The sequence below is a fragment of the Bidens hawaiensis genome, unplaced genomic scaffold (assembly GCF_021521415.1).
Source record: "Bidens hawaiensis isolate Kalapana, Puna unplaced genomic scaffold, B.hawaiensis_p1.1 tig00006617_1, whole genome shotgun sequence".
NCBI classification, from domain to species: Eukaryota; Viridiplantae; Streptophyta; class Magnoliopsida; order Asterales; family Asteraceae; genus Bidens; species Bidens hawaiensis.
In genome coordinates this window covers 951538-972980 of record NW_027491447.1, presented here as the reverse complement: position 1 = coordinate 972980, position 21443 = coordinate 951538, and the positions used below count along the sequence as shown (strand labels likewise).

Below are 21443 nucleotides of genomic sequence, written 5' to 3'. Positions count from 1 at the left end.
AGTCCATGGAGAAATCCGGGTACGGCCGTGACGGAATATTCCGATCACTCCGGCCACCGTTAACCATCCCGCCAAAACCCACATCAATGGTCTCCTTCCTGTTCCGCAACGTCTCATCTTACCCAAACAAACCCGCCTTATTCGACTCCGATTCCGGCGAATCACTCACTTTCTCCGACTTCAAAACCACCGTCGCTAAACTCTCACACGCCTTAAGCACCCAATTGGGTATCACCAAAAACGACGTCGTACTCATCTTCGCACCCAATTCAATCCAATACCCGGTTTGCGCGTACTCAGTTATCGCCCTTGGCGCCATCGTCACCACCGTTAATCCACAGTACACTGTTCAAGAGATATCTAAGCAAATTAAAGACTCCAAACCCAAATTGATTGTTACTGTTGAAGATTTGTATGATAAAGTTGCAAACTTTGGTCTACCCGTTATGTTTTTGGGATCAGAGAGTTCAATTAAAGGGTGTTTTGGGTATAAAGATTTGATTTTGAAATCTGGGTCGGTTTCGGAATTGCCTAATGTTTCGATTAGAGGTGATGATACTGCATGCTTGTTGTATTCATCTGGGACAACTGGTGTTAGTAAAGGTGTGGTTTTGAGTCATATGAATTTTATCGCGGTTTCGCAAATGTTGACTTCTGATCAGAGGTTAATGGGTGAGAAAGATCATGTGTACTTGTGTTTTCTGCCAATGTTTCATATATTTGGATTTGGGGTTATTTTGTATGGGCAGTTACAAGAAGGGAATACTGTTGTGTCAATGAGGAAGTTTGATTTTGGTGGGATGTTGAAGAATATTGAGAAGTATAGAGTCACACATTTATGGGTTGTGCCACCTGTGTTTCTTGCTTTGACTAAGCAGGATGTGGTCAACAAGTTTGACTTGTCGTCGTTGAGGCAGATCGGGTCCGGTGCTGCGCCTTTGGGGAAGGAGTTGATGGAGGAGTGTGGTAAGAGACTGCCTCATGTTGCGGTTCTTCAGGTAAACTTCATGATCTTATTTACAGTTTTGTTTGTTGGAAATTTTTTAACTTTAAATGGTGTGTTTATGCATTTATGAATTCAATGATGCAGATCTATCTTGGTATTGTTTGTTTACTGCAAATGCATATGTGCACATGGCTACTTGCCTATTTGGTTATTTTTGTGATTGTTTTATACTTTTATGTTCTTTTGGATCAACATTAATTTGGTATTCCAATTTGCATGTCTTCATTGATGTGTGTGTGTGTAGAAGTAGTAGTACTGGTGTTATTATGTAAGCTAGCCAAGTCTACGCTTGAGCTCGACTTGTTTCGAGCTATAATTTTAAAGCTTGAGCCTGGTTTGTAAGTAGTTTTAGCTCGGGTTCGGCTCTTTTATTACTTTTTAGTTTATTTATAGACCTTTATAATAAATTTTATTTGTGTTGTTAATTATAATTTTTATGTATAAAAATAATAATTATTAATTAAATATATTTTATTTTATAAATATTATTATTTAGATATATGTTTGATATATTAAATCAAGATATAAATAATAGGCTTGTTTTGGTTTGCAAGTATACTAGAGCTCAATAAGTGAAGCTTGAGGTCGGGCTTGTTTATAAAACATGCTTATTTTTAGCCTTGAGCAGTCTATATCCCATTTAAGCTACTAAGCTAGGCTGAATTTGAGCTTTTAGCAAGCTGGTCTCGAGTATCTTATGAGCGGTTTGGCTTGTTTACACCACTAGCTAGTAATTTGGATAAAAGAAGGAACCCCTTTCTAGTGTTGTTAAGTCCCATTTTATACGGCAGTGATTGGGCCCAACCGCTTATGGACGGGCCCAACTGCCCAATAGCTCTTCAACTACCGAACACCATTTTGAACATCATTTTGCTTTGATCTTGTTATTATTGTTGCTTTTTAGAATCTTGAAAATATGTGAGGAAAACAAGACACCATACATCATTCAAGTCTTCATGATCTTATTACAATGAGTATAATTGTTTACATTCATATGGTTTTGTTATATATTTTCTACCCCCTTTCTTAATCTTACAAAATATAATAATCGTGTGTATAACAGGGATATGGTATGACTGAAACGACCGGGGTCATTTCAGTCGAAAGCCCAATAATTGGACCGCGGCACTCGGGCTCAGCCGGAAGGCTTATCCCTGGAGTTGAGGCCCAAATAGTTAGTGTAGATAGCGGTAAGCCTCTTCCTCCTAATCAGATGGGTGAAATATGGGTCCGAGGAGCCAACATGATGCAAGGTATGCTCCTTTTATTATCAACACTAGCACGTGTCGGTTGTCAAAATGTGCCGGTTGGATAAAAAGTCAAAACGGGTCATTTTTGTTCATTAAGGGCCGGACCGACCCAAAACACTTGTTTTCCACAATGTTTACTATTTTTGTAGATAATTTTTGTGAATACCGAAATTATATTATTTTAGTAATAATCTTATTTTTGGAATACAACGATTTAAGAGGTTTTATGTTTTATCCATTTTCAGGTTATTACAACAATCCTCAAGCTACAAAGCTTACAATAGATAAGCAGGGCTTCGTGCATACCGGGGATCTTGGATATTTTGATGACGAGGGTCAAATTTTTGTTGTTGATCGAATCAAAGAACTCATTAAGTACAAAGGTTTTCAGGTAAAACATGCTATGTTCATGCAGATAAAGATTCTATTTTTGTTCATGCAGATAAATAAATCATTTTTCTTTCAATGTAGATATTATTGTTGTAGCAGTATAGTTTTTTTAATCAGATTTAACACAACAATAACCTATCGAATTTCAAAATGAAAAAAAAAAAAAAAAAAGATTAAAACAGTTCTTAATGTTTACTCTATGCTCATAATTTTCAGGTTGCACCAGCAGAGCTTGAAGCACTTTTGCTTTCACATTCTGAAATATTGGATGCTGCAGTAATCCCGTAAGCCATAATAATATAATCTTTTTCAAACTTGCTACCCAATTATTTGCACAAACCCGAACACGACATGAACCCAAAAATCGAGTTGGACACATGAACCCAAACACAACATGCATATTCGCCGGTTGACATGAATACGACCCGTTTAACTTGATTCTTTTATGTACATATCAGTACTCTATAATACCACAGAGAAATATGAACGTATACGAAACAAATTCGTTTAGATTATAAAAGTTAAGGTCAATTTCTGTTTAAATTTTCAAAACTTTGGCAGAGAATACTCAACCAAGTTATGACATAAAACACATTATATTTTTTTTCTTTTAAATAAATAGGTTAAATGGGTCAACTCGCGAACTCGCCAAGACAACCAGAATCCAACTCGTTTAGCTAAATGGGTTCGCAGGTTTGACCTGAATCTAACTCAAAACCGGGAATATTGTGTCCTGTCATAAATTCACTCCCCGAAATTTTACTGTTTAAATCCAGTTCATAATCATTAAAACCGCATTAATCTTTCTACTAGGTACCCTGATGCTGAAGCTGGCGAGGTCCCGATTGCATTTGTGGTCCAATCTCCAAACAGTTCGCTGACCGAAGAAGATGTCATGAAATTTATTTCTGAGCAGGTAAATATCGCATTACTATATAATTACTTTGCACAAATTTCATTTCTGAATTCTGATTGGAAATTAAACGTTGCATTGCAGGTTGCACCTTTTAAAAGATTAAAGCGAGTGACGTTTGTGAACAGCGTTCCAAAGTCCGCTTCAGGGAAACTTCTCAGACGTGAACTTATCGCAAAGGTCCGCTCAAAAATGTAACACTTTTATGTATGGTTAGTTTGATTAATATTTGTGGTTCTTTAGCAGTTCATGTATAATGAATTAATGTGTCAAGAAAACTGAATTAATTTAAGAGTTTCATGATCTTGTTTTCATTTTGCTATAAGTTGTCTTGTCTCCCATGGATGTTTTTTTAACTATGGTTTCGAAAATGAGAAACCTAACCTGTAAAGTTAGTTTGAACCGTTTTATATTTTAAAAATCGTTAGTTTGTATTAAAAAGTTACTAATGATGTTCGGTTCGCATGGTTAGTTACAACCTCCAAACCATCGTTTGAACTGTTAAACTGTCAAACTGTAAAAATTGAAATGTTGATCGAACCTGAAACGCTGATCGTACCGTTAAGTCGGCAAATCCAAAATATGGCTGAACAGGTAACCCGCAAAAGGGGTGATTTGATTTTGATGATTTGAGAGGACCCATGATTCATGCATATTAACCAACATGTTTTTGTTTCTAGTTCTTAACGCCATCACCCCATGTGCAAATATTACTAACCATGTACCACAAATACGCACATGACTTGATACAAAATTCAATAAAATTTAACGCGTGCTTTGATTTGATTCATTTCTATCATTTATGTCGTATTTCAATACAGAAGATTACACTTTAAAATTCACCTATATATATCATCATCGTACTCAGTATATCCCACCAATAGCAAAGCTATGGTAGGGTCTGAGGAGGGTAAGATGTAGACAGCCTTTTCTCTACCTCGTAGGAATAGAGAGTCTGCTTTCGGTGAGACCCTCGGCTCGAATATATATATATATATATATATAGGGGAAGGTTAACGTACAATAATCGGTTATCGTACATTAGGTACGCGAGCTTTTTGAACGTCGATTTCAATTTCATGCGGTGGCATAATTGTAAATAACTTAAATTTAATTCTATGATCTAATTCATCAATTGATTCATTGAACGTCCATCCATATCAATATAATTCAACCGTCGATCAGTATTAAACTAATTTGCAGATCGATATCAAACTAATTGAGTTAATTATCTAACCCTAAAAATTTTCGTTACCTGCAAATAAAACAGAACGTTTTATCAAAACGTATAAGAAGAATCACAATTTAAGGCAGAGTTTCGACCTAGAATCACAAATAAAATGTATAAACCTAGAATGTATTAATAGAACGTTTAAAGGTTTAAAACGTATAAGGAAGAATCATATGAAAAAAAACATTCTAAAAACCTTAAAAGGTTTAAAACGTAACTAAAAATAAGAACTAAAAATCATTTATACATTCTAGGTTGAAAAAGTAACTAAAAATCATTTATACGTTCTTTTATCATTGAAATTCCTTTAGAACGTGTAAAGGTTTAAAACGTATTAACAGAACGTTTAAAGGTTTAAAGCTAATACGTTATGTTAATATGCTTTAAACCTTTAAACGTTCAGCTAAAACGTTTTTAGCTTTAAACGTTCAATGTCAAAAACCCATCATTCAGAACTCAAAATTGATCGATTGAAGCTTCAAATTGATGATTAAGTGAATCGATTTCAAAGATTAACCGATCAATTGGCTTCAATTTCAATTCAACTAAACAAACATGTGACGAGTTTTGCGTTTTTCCGATGAGTTTGTTGTTGACGACGATGATGGTGACGAAGAGTGTTGATGGCGCCGGCGAGCGGAGGTGAAGGAGGTGTACTGATGTCGGCGACTGGTGGTAGAGACGGAATGAGGGAGATGGACGAGCATATGAGTGTAATTGTGATTTTGGGTTTTGAAAATCTAACGGTTGGAAGTGTCGCGTACGTAATGTACGATAAAGGATTATTGTATTTTATCCTTTATATATATATATATATGAGTTATAGTTATAGATGTGTACAAGTTACATACTCGACCTTCATAAGCATGATTTGGATATATGTGGTTCCAAAACCAAAGTTAAATCCAACTCGATTTCAAATGTTTATATCGTATAAACATCTTTTGATAATCTAAAACAAGTTTAGCCTCCATTTGATATTTTCACAAAATTTCAACCCGTTTAATCCGTGCTATTTAAAAAAATAAAATAAAGGTCGCATCTTTTACTAAAAAAGGTCATGCATGTTTTTATTAGGTAGCGGTCCAAATTCAAATCCAATTTTAATGGCTGAAATTCACTTGTAGGGGATTAGTTCACGTAAGGTTAACTTATATAATCAACACCACTAATTTGATAATTTGGTCATTTTGAACCATCCATTTTCAAGTTCCACACTTGGGATTATCCTTCAGATAACTTAATTGATAATTTTGATTGTTTATAGATCATAAACTAAAGCTTATAACTCAGTATTCCATTAAAAAATCTTTATTTGGTCAATGTAGTTAAAATCTTTCAGAGATACAAGAATGCATCACATAGTTATTATGTGTATAACAACTTAACGTATCTAATAATGTTTTAATCGATGTGTAATGTGATTCTAAGCTAACGATACTATAGTTAAGATTATTTTCTAGAAATTACTATAAGAACACCAACTCAATCTAATTACCAAACAATGCCCATGGTCTATTGATACGAATATATGATGTTTGCTCGTCCCAAGAAATACTGGGGGCGCGAGTGGGGGCTCCAGCCAATAATATTGTGACGTATGGCAGAGAGAGAAACTGGATAAAGGGGGTGTTGGAGCCCCCGTTGGAGCCCCTGGCCCTGGTGTGGAGGGGCTCCAGCAGGGCTCCAGCGGATTTTTTTTTATTTTTTTATAAATATATTCAAAAAACGTATTATTAAAAAAACTCATAAATTATTAAAAAAAACACACATTAAAAAAAAACACATTAATATCTAAAAATAAAATAAAAATTAAAGTACTAAAAAAACATTATTGTTATTCTTCGGCTTGGTCTTCTTCGATCAACCTCTTTCGGATACGTTCCTTTTGCTTTTCCATCAGCATTTGATCGACCGGATTTAGGTTACTGAAGTCTCTTGTAAGGAAGTCCAAATCTCTCATTCGACTTTTTTCCTTTTTGTCATTAGAGACCACCTCCATGGTTTTGTTGAATTTATTGAGGGATTCAACAAGATCGACGATGTTTACGGCTCCCCCCTCAGCCGGTTTTTCCCCTTGGCGTCCCTTCCCAATGGCCGCCTCCTCGGCGGTGAAGACGTTTCCTCCCCCGCAATGTTTAGGTCGAATCCAACGCGGCAATCCGACCCGGCGGAAGTGCTATACGCTCCAGACGAACTAGTTTTAGTCCGTTTCGGCCTTACTTCCGCATCAAGGTCCGGCGCCACCAGCTCAACCCACTTGGAACACCTTTTCAACCTCTCCCACAACTTTAAATCGTCCCACGTCTTCACCATCCCATACCTCCGCAAACACTCCTGCCTCCACTCTTCGACAGTGAAATTGTAAACCGCCAAATCATCACTGCCACTTGGTCTCATACGACCGGCGTTCCTGTTGAAAAGATTAGTAAACAAGCCGACAAATTTTCTGCTTTCGGACCACCGACCCGAAATCATATCGGCGTTTCGCTCTGTACTCCCAACGAGCGTATAGAACGTCTCCCTAACCTTTGTCCAAAAAACCTTGCTTTTTTGGTAGTCGGCTGCAAAATGAATAATTAAATTAGATTTCCAGTTAATTTTTTTATTTAACTTTTTTATTAAAAATCATTTTTAAAAACGTTAAAACAATTACCGCAACGCCGATCCTCAGAAATGACTATCCAAGCCCGACACAAGGCTTCCTTCTCATCCGATGACCACGGAGTGGTTTTCCGTTTCGTCCTCGGAGTCGAAGCCGGTCCCGGCCCGTCCGTTGCAAGTTGTTTTTTCCGGTGGACGCGTCTTCTTGCTCCCGTAGCATCACCGTGTGATTCTTGTGTCTCTGGAACAACAAAGTTATGAGACGGTTGTATGTTGGATGGTTGAAAGCCGGATGTTTCTTGCGGCCCCGAATAAAACATCGGTTGGTCTGGTGACGACCATAAATCGTCGTCAATATAATCTGAATCTAGGTTTGGGTACCAATTTCCAGACATTTTTTGGTATTATATAGGAGTTTGGGATATTATATAAGAGTTTGTAAGGTGAAATTGTGTTTTGATATGGTTGAAATGAGAGTAATTTCGGGTATTATACAGAGGTTTTAAGGTTTTTTTTTAAAACAATTCGGAGCTCCAACGGCTCTTTTGGGCGAGCTCAACGGCTCTTTCTCTCTCTTCTCCCGCGACCACACTCACGCCTGCCTGGGGGCTCGCGCTCGCACCCCGTTCGCGCCCCGGTTCGCGCCCCGGTGGTGTGGGGTTAGCGCCTGGAGGCGCGAGCGGAGGGGCTCTCGCGCCCAGGTTAGCGCCCCACACCCCTCAGCCTAATATAATAATAACTTCCATTCAAACAAAAATCATTACTTCCAAGTTCTCATCTTCTACACCACCACCACAGTCCATGGAGAAATCCGGGTACGGCCGTGACGGAATATTCCGATCACTCCGGCCACCGTTAACCATCCCGCCAAAACCCACATCAGTGGTCTCCTTCCTGTTCCGCAACGTCTCATCTTACCCAAACAAACCCGCCTTATTCGACTCCGATTCCGGCGAATCACTCACTTTCTCCGACTTCAAAACCACCGTCGCTAAACTCTCACACGCCTTAAGCACCCAATTGGGTATCACCAAAAACGACGTCGTACTCATCTTCGCACCCAATTCAATCCAATACCCGGTTTGCGCGTACTCAGTTATCGCCCTTGGCGCCATCGTCACCACCGTTAATCCACAGTACACTGTTCAAGAGATATCTAAGCAAATTAAAGACTCCAAACCCAAATTGATTGTTACTGTTGAAGATTTGTATGATAAAGTTGCAAACTTTGGTCTACCCGTTATGTTTTTGGGATCAGAGAGTTCAATTAAAGGGTGTTTTGGGTATAAAGATTTGATTTTGAAATCTGGGTCGGTTTCGGAATTGCCTAATGTTTCGATTAGAGGTGATGATACTGCATGCTTGTTGTATTCATCTGGGACAACTGGTGTTAGTAAAGGTGTGGTTTTGAGTCATATGAATTTTATCGCGGTTTCGCAAATGTTGACTTCTGATCAGAGGTTAATGGGTGAGAAAGATCATGTGTACTTGTGTTTTCTGCCAATGTTTCATATATTTGGATTTGGGGTTATTTTGTCTGGGCAGTTACAAGAAGGGAATACTGTTGTGTCAATGAGGAAGTTTGATTTTGGTGGGATGTTGAAGAATATTGAGAAGTATAGAGTCACACATTTATGGGTTGTGCCACCTGTGTTTCTTGCTTTGACTAAGCAGGATGTGGTCAACAAGTTTGACTTGTCGTCGTTGAGGCAGATCGGGTCCGGTGCTGCGCCTTTGGGGAAGGAGTTGATGGAGGAGTGTGGTAAGAGACTGCCTCATGTTGCGGTTCTTCAGGTAAACTTCATGATCTTATTTACAGTTTTGTTTGTTGGAAATTTTTTAACTTTAAATGGTGTGTTTATGCATTTATGAATTCAATGATGCAGATCTATCTTGGTATTGTTTGTTTACTGCAAATGCATATGTGCACATGGCTACTTGCCTATTTGGTTATTTTTGTGATTGTTTTATACTTTTATGTTCTTTTGGATCAACATTAATTTGGTATTCCAATTTGCATGTCTTCATTGATGTGTGTGTGTGTAGAAGTAGTAGTACTGGTGTTATTATGTAAGCTAGCCAAGTCTACGCTTGAGCTCGACTTGTTTCGAGCTATAATTTTAAAGCTTGAGCCTGGTTTGTAAGTAGTTTTAGCTCGGGTTCGGCTCTTTTATTACTTTTTAGTTTATTTATAGACCTTTATAATAAATTTTATTTGTGTTGTTAATTATAATTTTTATGTATAAAAATAATAATTATTAATTAAATATATTTTATTTTATAAATATTATTATTTAGATATATGTTTGATATATTAAATCAAGATATAAATAATAGGCTTGTTTTGGTTTGCAAGTATACTAGAGCTCAATAAGTGAAGCTTGAGGTCGGGCTTGTTTATAAAACATGCTTATTTTTAGCCTTGAGCAGTCTATATCCCATTTAAGCTACTAAGCTAGGCTGAATTTGAGCTTTTAGCAAGCTGGTCTCGAGTATCTTATGAGCGGTTTGGCTTGTTTACACCACTAGCTAGTAATTTGGATAAAAGAAGGAACCCCTTTCTAGTGTTGTTAAGTCCCATTTTATACGGCAGTGATTGGGCCCAACCGCTTATGGACGGGCCCAACTGCCCAATAGCTCTTCAACTACCGAACACCATTTTGAACATCATTTTGCTTTGATCTTGTTATTATTGTTGCTTTTTAGAATCTTGAAAATATGTGAGGAAAACAAGACACCATACATCATTCAAGTCTTCATGATCTTATTACAATGAGTATAATTGTTTACATTCATATGGTTTTGTTATATATTTTCTACCCCCTTTCTTAATCTTACAAAATATAATAATCGTGTGTATAACAGGGATATGGTATGACTGAAACGACCGGGGTCATTTCAGTCGAAAGCCCAATAATTGGACCGCGGCACTCGGGCTCAGCCGGAAGGCTTATCCCTGGAGTTGAGGCCCAAATAGTTAGTGTAGATAGCGGTAAGCCTCTTCCTCCTAATCAGATGGGTGAAATATGGGTCCGAGGAGCCAACATGATGCAAGGTATGCTCCTTTTATTATCAACACTAGCACGTGTCGGTTGTCAAAATGTGCCGGTTGGATAAAAAGTCAAAACGGGTCATTTTTGTTCATTAAGGGCCGGACCGACCCAAAACACTTGTTTTCCACAATGTTTACTATTTTTGTAGATAATTTTTGTGAATACCGAAATTATATTATTTTAGTAATAATCTTATTTTTGGAATACAACGATTTAAGAGGTTTTATGTTTTATCCATTTTCAGGTTATTACAACAATCCTCAAGCTACAAAGCTTACAATAGATAAGCAGGGCTTCGTGCATACCGGGGATCTTGGATATTTTGATGACGAGGGTCAAATTTTTGTTGTTGATCGAATCAAAGAACTCATTAAGTACAAAGGTTTTCAGGTAAAACATGCTATGTTCATGCAGATAAAGATTCTATTTTTGTTCATGCAGATAAATAAATCATTTTTCTTTCAATGTAGATATTATTGTTGTAGCAGTATAGTTTTTTTAATCAGATTTAACACAACAATAACCTATCGAATTTCAAAATGAAAAAAAAAAAAAAAAAGATTAAAACAGTTCTTAATGTTTACTCTATGCTCATAATTTTCAGGTTGCACCAGCAGAGCTTGAAGCACTTTTGCTTTCACATTCTGAAATATTGGATGCTGCAGTAATCCCGTAAGCCATAATAATATAATCTTTTTCAAACTTGCTACCCAATTATTTGCACAAACCCGAACACGACATGAACCCAAAAATCGAGTTGGACACATGAACCCAAACACAACATGCATATTCGCCGGTTGACATGAATACGACCCGTTTAACTTGATTCTTTTATGTACATATCAGTACTCTATAATACCACAGAGAAATATGAACGTATACGAAACAAATTCGTTTAGATTATAAAAGTTAAGGTCAATTTCTGTTTAAATTTTCAAAACTTTGGCAGAGAATACTCAACCAAGTTATGACATAAAACACATTATATTTTTTTTCTTTTAAATAAATAGGTTAAATGGGTCAACTCGCGAACTCGCCAAGACAACCAGAATCCAACTCGTTTAGCTAAATGGGTTCGCAGGTTTGACCTGAATCTAACTCAAAACCGGGAATATTGTGTCCTGTCATAAATTCACTCCCCGAAATTTTACTGTTTAAATCCAGTTCATAATCATTAAAACCGCATTAATCTTTCTACTAGGTACCCTGATGCTGAAGCTGGCGAGGTCCCGATTGCATTTGTGGTCCAATCTCCAAACAGTTCGCTGACCGAAGAAGATGTCATGAAATTTATTTCTGAGCAGGTAAATATCGCATTACTATATAATTACTTTGCACAAATTTCATTTCTGAATTCTGATTGGAAATTAAACGTTGCATTGCAGGTTGCACCTTTTAAAAGATTAAAGCGAGTGACGTTTGTGAACAGCGTTCCAAAGTCCGCTTCAGGGAAACTTCTCAGACGTGAACTTATCGCAAAGGTCCGCTCAAAAATGTAACACTTTTATGTATGGTTAGTTTGATTAATATTTGTGGTTCTTTAGCAGTTCATGTATAATGAATTAATGTGTCAAGAAAACTGAATTAATTTAAGAGTTTCATGATCTTGTTTTCATTTTGCTATAAGTTGTCTTGTCTCCCATGGATGTTTTTTTAACTATGGTTTCGAAAATGAGAAACCTAACCTGTAAAGTTAGTTTGAACCGTTTTATATTTTAAAAATCGTTAGTTTGTATTAAAAAGTTACTAATGATGTTCGGTTCGCATGGTTAGTTACAACCTCCAAACCATCGTTTGAACTGTTAAACTGTCAAACTGTAAAAATTGAAATGTTGATCGAACCTGAAACGCTGATCGTACCGTTAAGTCGGCAAATCCAAAATATGGCTGAACAGGTAACCCGCAAAAGGGGTGATTTGATTTTGATGATTTGAGAGGACCCATGATTCATGCATATTAACCAACATGTTTTTGTTTCTAGTTCTTAACGCCATCACCCCATGTGCAAATATTACTAACCATGTACCACAAATACGCACATGACTTGATACAAAATTCAATAAAATTTAACGCGTGCTTTGATTTGATTCATTTCTATCATTTATGTCGTATTTCAATACAGAAGATTACACTTTAAAATTCACCTATATATATCATCATCGTACTCAGTATATCCCACCAATAGCAAAGCTATGGTAGGGTCTGAGGAGGGTAAGATGTAGACAGCCTTTTCTCTACCTCGTAGGAATAGAGAGTCTGCTTTCGGTGAGACCCTCGGCTCGAATATATATATATATATATATATAGGGGAAGGTTAACGTACAATAATCGGTTATCGTACATTAGGTACGCGAGCTTTTTGAACGTCGATTTCAATTTCATGCGGTGGCATAATTGTAAATAACTTAAATTTAATTCTATGATCTAATTCATCAATTGATTCATTGAACGTCCATCCATATCAATATAATTCAACCGTCGATCAGTATTAAACTAATTTGCAGATCGATATCAAACTAATTGAGTTAATTATCTAACCCTAAAAATTTTCGTTACCTGCAAATAAAACAGAACGTTTTATCAAAACGTATAAGAAGAATCACAATTTAAGGCAGAGTTTCGACCTAGAATCACAAATAAAATGTATAAACCTAGAATGTATTAATAGAACGTTTAAAGGTTTAAAACGTATAAGGAAGAATCATATGAAAAAAAACATTCTAAAAACCTTAAAAGGTTTAAAACGTAACTAAAAATAAGAACTAAAAATCATTTATACATTCTAGGTTGAAAAAGTAACTAAAAATCATTTATACGTTCTTTTATCATTGAAATTCCTTTAGAACGTGTAAAGGTTTAAAACGTATTAACAGAACGTTTAAAGGTTTAAAGCTAATACGTTATGTTAATATGCTTTAAACCTTTAAACGTTCAGCTAAAACGTTTTTAGCTTTAAACGTTCAATGTCAAAAACCCATCATTCAGAACTCAAAATTGATCGATTGAAGCTTCAAATTGATGATTAAGTGAATCGATTTCAAAGATTAACCGATCAATTGGCTTCAATTTCAATTCAACTAAACAAACATGTGACGAGTTTTGCGTTTTTCCGATGAGTTTGTTGTTGACGACGATGATGGTGACGAAGAGTGTTGATGGCGCCGGCGAGCGGAGGTGAAGGAGGTGTACTGATGTCGGCGACTGGTGGTAGAGACGGAATGAGGGAGATGGACGAGCATATGAGTGTAATTGTGATTTTGGGTTTTGAAAATCTAACGGTTGGAAGTGTCGCGTACGTAATGTACGATAAAGGATTATTGTATTTTATCCTTTATATATATATATATATGAGTTATAGTTATAGATGTGTACAAGTTACATACTCGACCTTCATAAGCATGATTTGGATATATGTGGTTCCAAAACCAAAGTTAAATCCAACTCGATTTCAAATGTTTATATCGTATAAACATCTTTTGATAATCTAAAACAAGTTTAGCCTCCATTTGATATTTTCACAAAATTTCAACCCGTTTAATCCGTGCTATTTAAAAAAATAAAATAAAGGTCGCATCTTTTACTAAAAAAGGTCATGCATGTTTTTATTAGGTAGCGGTCCAAATTCAAATCCAATTTTAATGGCTGAAATTCACTTGTAGGGGATTAGTTCACGTAAGGTTAACTTATATAATCAACACCACTAATTTGATAATTTGGTCATTTTGAACCATCCATTTTCAAGTTCCACACTTGGGATTATCCTTCAGATAACTTAATTGATAACTTTGATTGTTTATAGATCATAAACTAAAGCTTATAACTCAGTATTCCATTAAAAAATCTTTATTTGGTCAATGTAGTTAAAATCTTTCAGAGATACAAGAATGCATCACATAGTTATTATGTGTATAACAACTTAACGTATCTAATAATGTTTTAATCGATGTGTAATGTGATTCTAAGCTAACGATACTATAGTTAAGATTATTTTCTAGAAATTACTATAAGAACACCAACTCAATCTAATTACCAAACAATGCCCATGGTCTATTGATATGAATATATGATGTTTGCTCGTCCCAAGAAATACTGTGAGCTCAAGTCCTTACCGGTTCAAGATTAGGTGAGTTCTGGACAAAAAAAAAAAAATTTCGTAGTGACATGAATATAGGGATGAGGCTAACTTACCATATTGAATTATTGAGCAATCCTCACTCCTAGTGTCCTAAGCAGTTAATGCGGTAAAATATCGGATATCGGCCGAGGACCGATATTTGAGATATCGGTTATCGCGGTAAGATATCGGTAATTTTAATATCATGCAGATTATATATATATATATGTATATATATATATAGCACTTTAAGACTAACAATTCAGTATATTCTCCTCCTATTAACAAATTAACCTTTTGCAACACTAACAACTGTAACAATTAGGAACTGATTAATACTCGAAACACCAACATTAAACACTAAAAGTTGAAAATTAAGGCTTAAAATGTTGATTCGGGAATATCGGTGAAATATCGGTCAATATTGGTCAATATCGCTGATATTATCGGTACCGATATTCTGACCGATATTTCACATGAGGACCGATAATCGAGATATCACTGAGATTGACTGCACAGCTAGTGTCATGATTATAGGCATAGCTTACCAATTACCATATTGAGAAATTCTTACTTCTTATATTCCGGATAATGGAGGTAATAGAATGAATAAGAGAATATAATTGATAACAGAATGAAGCATATTCCATTATCCTATTTGGTTATTCTGTGAAAATCGAATGAATAATACCTTGTATTGTTTGGTAGATAATAAAAGATGAAAGAACGAAATTAAGTTATTAAAAATAACAAAAATACCATTTCCTCATGATAAAGAAAATTTACAATCTTTTGTAACTAAACACTAAATACCAATCTATGGTACAATAATGAACCATTTAAAGAACTTAAGTTATTACGTGATCGTGAAATCCCATCTTTCGTGCAATCGCAACTCCACCTTCAGCTTTCTCTGTATCACCGCCCTCTTCATTTGCATAATTAACATCTTCGCCCCAATCTTTCATCTTCGTTGGTTGATGATGAATATGATTTGGATCCATATCGTTGGCAACGATAACCAGATCACCCACATTTGTTACAAACACATAGGTAATGCCGTTTATCATATATTTCATTCACTAATAAGGTATTTTGCTTATGACATGATAAGAATTGATTTTGTACACATGATTGTTTGTAAGTAACATTTTCATCATATTTATCATATAAAAATGATGCCCATATAGTAACTATCCATATTTTATTCTCATGAAAAAGATAAAAAAGAAATTGTATGTTAATTCCTTCTTAAATTATCATCTCTGTTACATTTAGAACTCACACATACCCTTTTTTCCACATTCGTACGAAAAAAAAAACATATTTATTTAAAAAGTTTTAACTATAATTATGCATAATAAATGTTTTATAGTGTAACGGTGCCGTTGTATTGTTTAATTAGGCCATGTGGTATACTTTAACCCCTCTTAATCCTACATAAGCATCATATCACTCATTATTCTCTTTTTCACTTCATCTCACTCAAAGTAGATGGTTTAATCCTTTTAACTCCATCTCACCCCTATTAATTGTTAATTTAATATATTGTTATTTGCCTTTTAACCCGTGAAAAGCATAATCATGACCAATTTTTAACAAATTTAACACAAGTGGGGAATGGTTTAATCCATCTTTAAAGTGTTATGTCATCTTAATTTATGTTCGGGTTAGAGTATACCCCATGACCTTAGTTGCACCGCTTCAAATCCATTTATTATTTGATAACCAACTTTTTTTATATATTTGATAATCAATTGTGTAATCGTCGCAATGTTTCTTAACCGTTGCATCTTTTTAACTCGGTGTAAGCAATACTATAAATAGAGGCCTTTCGTTTACATACACAAGATTTTTATCCCTGCAACCATCTTCTCCATGGGGAGTACTAATGTCGGTGGTGATTTCCGTTAACTCTCACATCAGAATATTTCCGTTACTTGGTTTTCCCGTCTGTTCAATATCTACAATACTCGTCCATTCAATTGGTATTCCATTTCTATAATAGTAAGGATCAACATATAACTGCTCAAAGTAGCTTTAAACCTTGACTGATCATTTGTTTGAATAAAATATTTAGACCTGTAATTTTTTCATTTGTTTACAAATCATGTGTTGAGTTTCTTCTTCATGAAGAAACATCTATTGATAGGTTTCTTCTTCAAGAAGAAACATTGAATTGACTATATCCATGTTATGTAAAATCTTACGTTTCTTAGTTGTGAATAAGCTACTATATCTGCTTGTATGTAAAAGCTTATGTTTCTTAATTATGAAGAAACATTATTTTAACTATAACCTTTGCATGTATAAAGCTATTGTAAACATAATTATGATCAAGGTTTGGGCTATACCCCTGACTATGGTCTAAGCCATCTAATATATATAATAATAAAATAATATTTAGGTAGAACCCCTACTTTACGCGGTATTCGGAGTTTATATGCCTAAACTTGTACGGGTAGCACGTCTACTTTCTATCGCGTATCAAGGCTTAAACCGTTAGAACTCCGGGGCTTGGAACGTACTTCGAGGTCGGCACACAAAACGATACTAAGTGTGTGAAATTGTGTGTGTTTGGTGTGAAGTGAATGTGCCGTATCCTTCCCCTTTTATAGCTGATTTTGGGGACCATCGCGCTTTCTAATGGGGTATCGCGTAGCGCGATGTCAGGTTTTGACGCGCGGCATGCTGACTCAGCCCTAGCGTTTGCCACGTGTCCCCCGGATGCGATACGTGTCTGGTGACTCATACAACCCCATCGCCAAGCGCGATAGTGTTGTTCCTGAGCTCATCGCGTAGCGCGATGGGTCCCGGAATCAGATTTTTCACTTTTGATCATTCATATTTGATAACTTGCCACTTCTTATTCATACTTTCATTTTCCAAAAATACTAAAGCGGCCCTTATGCGGCGATGCGAGCGTGCGCCATCAAAACGCCACATTACGCCCATCGCCCGAGTCCGTGTCAGGTGCTACGCACCCTCCACTAGGACTATGGAGAGTGGTTAGCCACATTAAAACATTTCTACGGAAACTGGCTTCCTTATAAAGAGTTTCCATTTCTTTTCTTGTTCCATGTGGGATGAAAGTTATCTTCCTTAATTATACCCATGTAGAATGCTTCCATTTTCTTCCGTCTTTTCATGTGGGATGGAATTTTCTTATTTCCTTAACATGAAATATCTTTATTTAACTTATCTCATTTTTCCTAATTACTTATCTTGTGAATATTTTTAACCCTTCAACTTTCAAAGTTGACATTTTTAGTCCAAAATAATTATGGGATTTTCTATGATGTTACAGTTTTATAACTCGTATAGAACATTAAGTTACGAAAATCAGTTAGGTATTCAGATTATTCATATACTTTTTAGATTATAATCGAGAAGCTTGCTCAATGAACGAATCTAACAACTTCTGAATCCAATTATTAATAACAGAAAGATAATCATTACTAAAAACGAAAAAAGGTTCAAGTATTTGCTCATCACAGTTCTCGCTTTTTCGTGGAGTTTTCGCACTATTAACAAGTTCTCGGTTTTACCATACTTTTCGCATGACTAACGGGTTCTCACTTCCATATAAGATTTCACATGGCAAATGCGAAAACTGACTAATCTAACTAACATATTAAAGCAATACATGTTACACATGTCCTTCAAATATGCAATCCATATGTGATGCCAACTAATCAATTTCTATTTATACATATTCCACCTAATTAACTAATTTTAAATTACCACTCCTTCAATTTAATACATTTTTATGTTAAATCATTTGACAATTAATTCATTTATTAATATTCAATATTTATTAATTACCTCAAATAAACCAATTATGACTTTCTTAGAATTATTATGACTTTCTTAGAATTATATTATTAACAAATTCTAATTATCTCAAGTTAGTTATTACCTAAAAAATAATAACTGGTTTCCACATTTTGATCAATTTGCTGAATTTTTTTTACAGAGGTATTATGAGTTTACGGGTCAAAAGTGTATAATATAATATTAAAGCAAGATGATTTTTCCACGTGACATCATTCTAAGGCTTCTACATAAGATGACGTAAATGTCATGTGAGCAGCTTCCTATTTTATCATCTTTTCTTTTAAACACAATATGAGACAAGGACCATTTTAGTTATGTTATAACCCGTGACTCAGTTTTTTATTTTTTTTAACAACCCGTGTATCACACGGGCTCTATCCTATTCTATAATACAACTTTGCAAAATCTAATCTAACTATATATTAAAGCAACATGATTTTTCCATGCGACATTATTCTAAGGCTTCCACATAGATGTCATGTGAGCAGTTTCTTATTTTATCATCTCTTCTTCTAAACACAATATGGAGCATGAACCCGTTTAGTTATGTTATAACCCATGACCTGGTATCTCTTCAAATACTACCATCTTCATATGAAGATAACACTTTATAAAATTTTGAAAAATAAATTACCATGTGATACAAGTCTCGAACCCAAGACCTCATGTTTTGAACTAAAGATGCTTACCAACTCCACTTGAGTAGTTATTGTGTTGGTTTTCTTGATTTATAAATGATATATTGTTAATTCACTTATAATTAATACCAGAAAATCATTAAACAATTAAGTTAACATCCAATGTTGTATTCAAAGAGGCTTTTAGAGATTTATGAATTATAAAATTTTGTCTCATTATTAATATCATATGAATGTATAATGTATGTTATCATGTATATTACTAAATTTAACCTTTTTGTTGTTTTTAACCACCCATGTATCGTACGGGCTCTATCCTAATTATACTATAAGTGAAGTCTCGTGATCTAGCGAAAATAAACTAGAGCGAGAGCTATCTACTTTGCAAAAAATAGGACCTAGAAGCGAAAACTTCACCTATTCTTTGTGAACCCCTACTTTCAGATCTAATTATCTCCAAATCGCACGCATAGCCACGTTCGGATGCAAGTTTACTCCTTAGTGATCTAGGGATGCATTTGGCAATCATCGAGCTTTTCATGCAAGTTAAACCGTGAAATATCAACCTTTTTAAACATCAACGCACCTTGAACTCATTTATTACTTCTTGGATTCATTAGGGGAATATTTATGTCGCTACTGATCCCACTGTCAATTCTTCACAAGGAACGATACTCTATCAATTTGTATACATGTAATTTTATCCTGAGAACATCTATGAAATTTTGACCCTACTCAATCGATATTTTCTTCCAACAATCAATCTCCTGAATCATCTCCTCCTCGCCCACGTCCTTTACCAATGCATATTAACATCCAGAATGGCATCTATCCATGACCGAAAATATTTAGTGCTTGTTAAAAATGGCACTTGAGCATTGTTGTTTTCTTATTTAAGAATTCATGTACTGATATTTTACACCATAGTAAGAGAAACAATGTTCTTATTTGATCTAGAAGAGTATGAAATCTTGTAGGGTTCACCTAATTCAATTATTATTAACATAAATGATGAATGATCCATTGGTGAAATTTTGATAATGCATCTATCTTTAGTCTCTTTTAACGAAGAATGCTTTGTATCAAGGAATCCAAATATATGGTCGCAATGGGGGCAAACTATAGTATTCAGATACAAATAAAACAAATCAAGGAACATTACTTCATTATACATAAACAAAAGTTGTCTCATATATCTCTATTTCTACGTAAGTGACAAAACCAACAATATGTGTAAAGTAACTTTTGTTTAAGCGAGGTGAACTAGTTAATGTTAATGTTCCTTGATTTGTTTTGTTCAAGTATAGTGGCATAATAATGTTCTTCGATTTTTTTTATTAATGGCTGAATACTATATTTCAATTTAGCCTATGAGACAATGGAATACAAAACTAACTCACTAAGATGATTATATAAATTAAAATTTCATGTTGATTGCGTATTATGAAACTGGACTAACAGTAAAAGTATGTGAACGTTGCATACAAAGAGAGATAATTATTTTATTTGATAAACGTATTATAAAAGAAATACAATGAATAAAGCCTAATCAATATACAACTCTAACACGTATTAAATTAACAAGATAAGCCATATGTGAAGTGTGTGTATATTATAAAGATAACATTAAAAACCATATGTATAGTATATCTTAAATATATATAAAATGAAATATTTAAAAGCTTTCTGATTGTTTTCTACATCTTCTCAAATCACCATATTATTTTATTTGTAAATGAAGGCTTCTTATGCATTTAACCGAATTCATAGGTATAGGTCTTACCAAACCCAGATAGCCCTTAAACGGTTTATGATATGAAAGTTATATAAAATAGAGATATACTAAAATTAATATCCGATTTTTTTTTAAAAAAAATATTATTTATAATTAGAAAACAATTTTATAGTAAAAAAAAAGCAAGTTATGGGTCACCAAACCCAGATAGCTTTTAAACTATGTTATAGCATCTTATTTATTTGTGAAACATTTTAATCATCAAAAACTAAGTATATTATTAACTTTCTTACGATAAATAAAATTAAAATCCAAATAAATATATTAATATTAGAAACAAATGATGTAAAACAACATGTAATACGAGAGATAAAAGCTAGTTTATAATAAAATAAAGCTCTAATATTTATAAAAACAATATATTATAGGGCATTTATAGCGCTTATTATTACGTACTTTTGCAAGAATGTCAATTTATATTAGACAAACAAACGACAAGATCGAATCTTAATGATTTGTTTGGAATATAGGGTAATCCAAAAGTGTAAAAACAAATTAATTTCATATATCTTCTGTGACAAATATTTTAAATACACATAACTAACATAACTAACTGTAAACACATTTTTATCATATTAAGTATCATCATCATCGCACTCAGTATATCATATT

At 34.6% G+C, this 21443-nt stretch overlaps 2 protein-coding genes across 2 annotated transcripts; both read left to right on the top strand.

Moving 5' to 3' along the window:
* Positions 1 to 3782, top strand: LOC143633096 (putative CoA ligase CCL7). The gene is made up of 6 exons (XM_077101446.1): positions 1 to 998; positions 2070 to 2259; positions 2502 to 2647; positions 2863 to 2930; positions 3460 to 3562; positions 3644 to 3782. The coding sequence occupies exons 1-6, from the start codon at positions 6 to 8 to the stop codon at positions 3755 to 3757; spliced, it is 1614 nt and encodes a 537-aa protein (XP_076957561.1). The 5' UTR covers positions 1 to 5; the 3' UTR covers positions 3758 to 3782.
* A 4408-nt stretch (positions 3783 to 8190) lies between these two features.
* LOC143633094 (putative CoA ligase CCL7) lies at positions 8191 to 11971 on the top strand. Its single transcript, XM_077101445.1, has 6 exons — positions 8191 to 9188; positions 10260 to 10449; positions 10692 to 10837; positions 11052 to 11119; positions 11649 to 11751; positions 11833 to 11971. Exons 1-6 carry the CDS (start codon positions 8196 to 8198, stop codon positions 11944 to 11946), a joined length of 1614 nt encoding a protein of 537 aa, XP_076957560.1. The 5' UTR covers positions 8191 to 8195; the 3' UTR covers positions 11947 to 11971.
* Positions 11972 to 21443: the final 9472 nt, after the last annotated feature.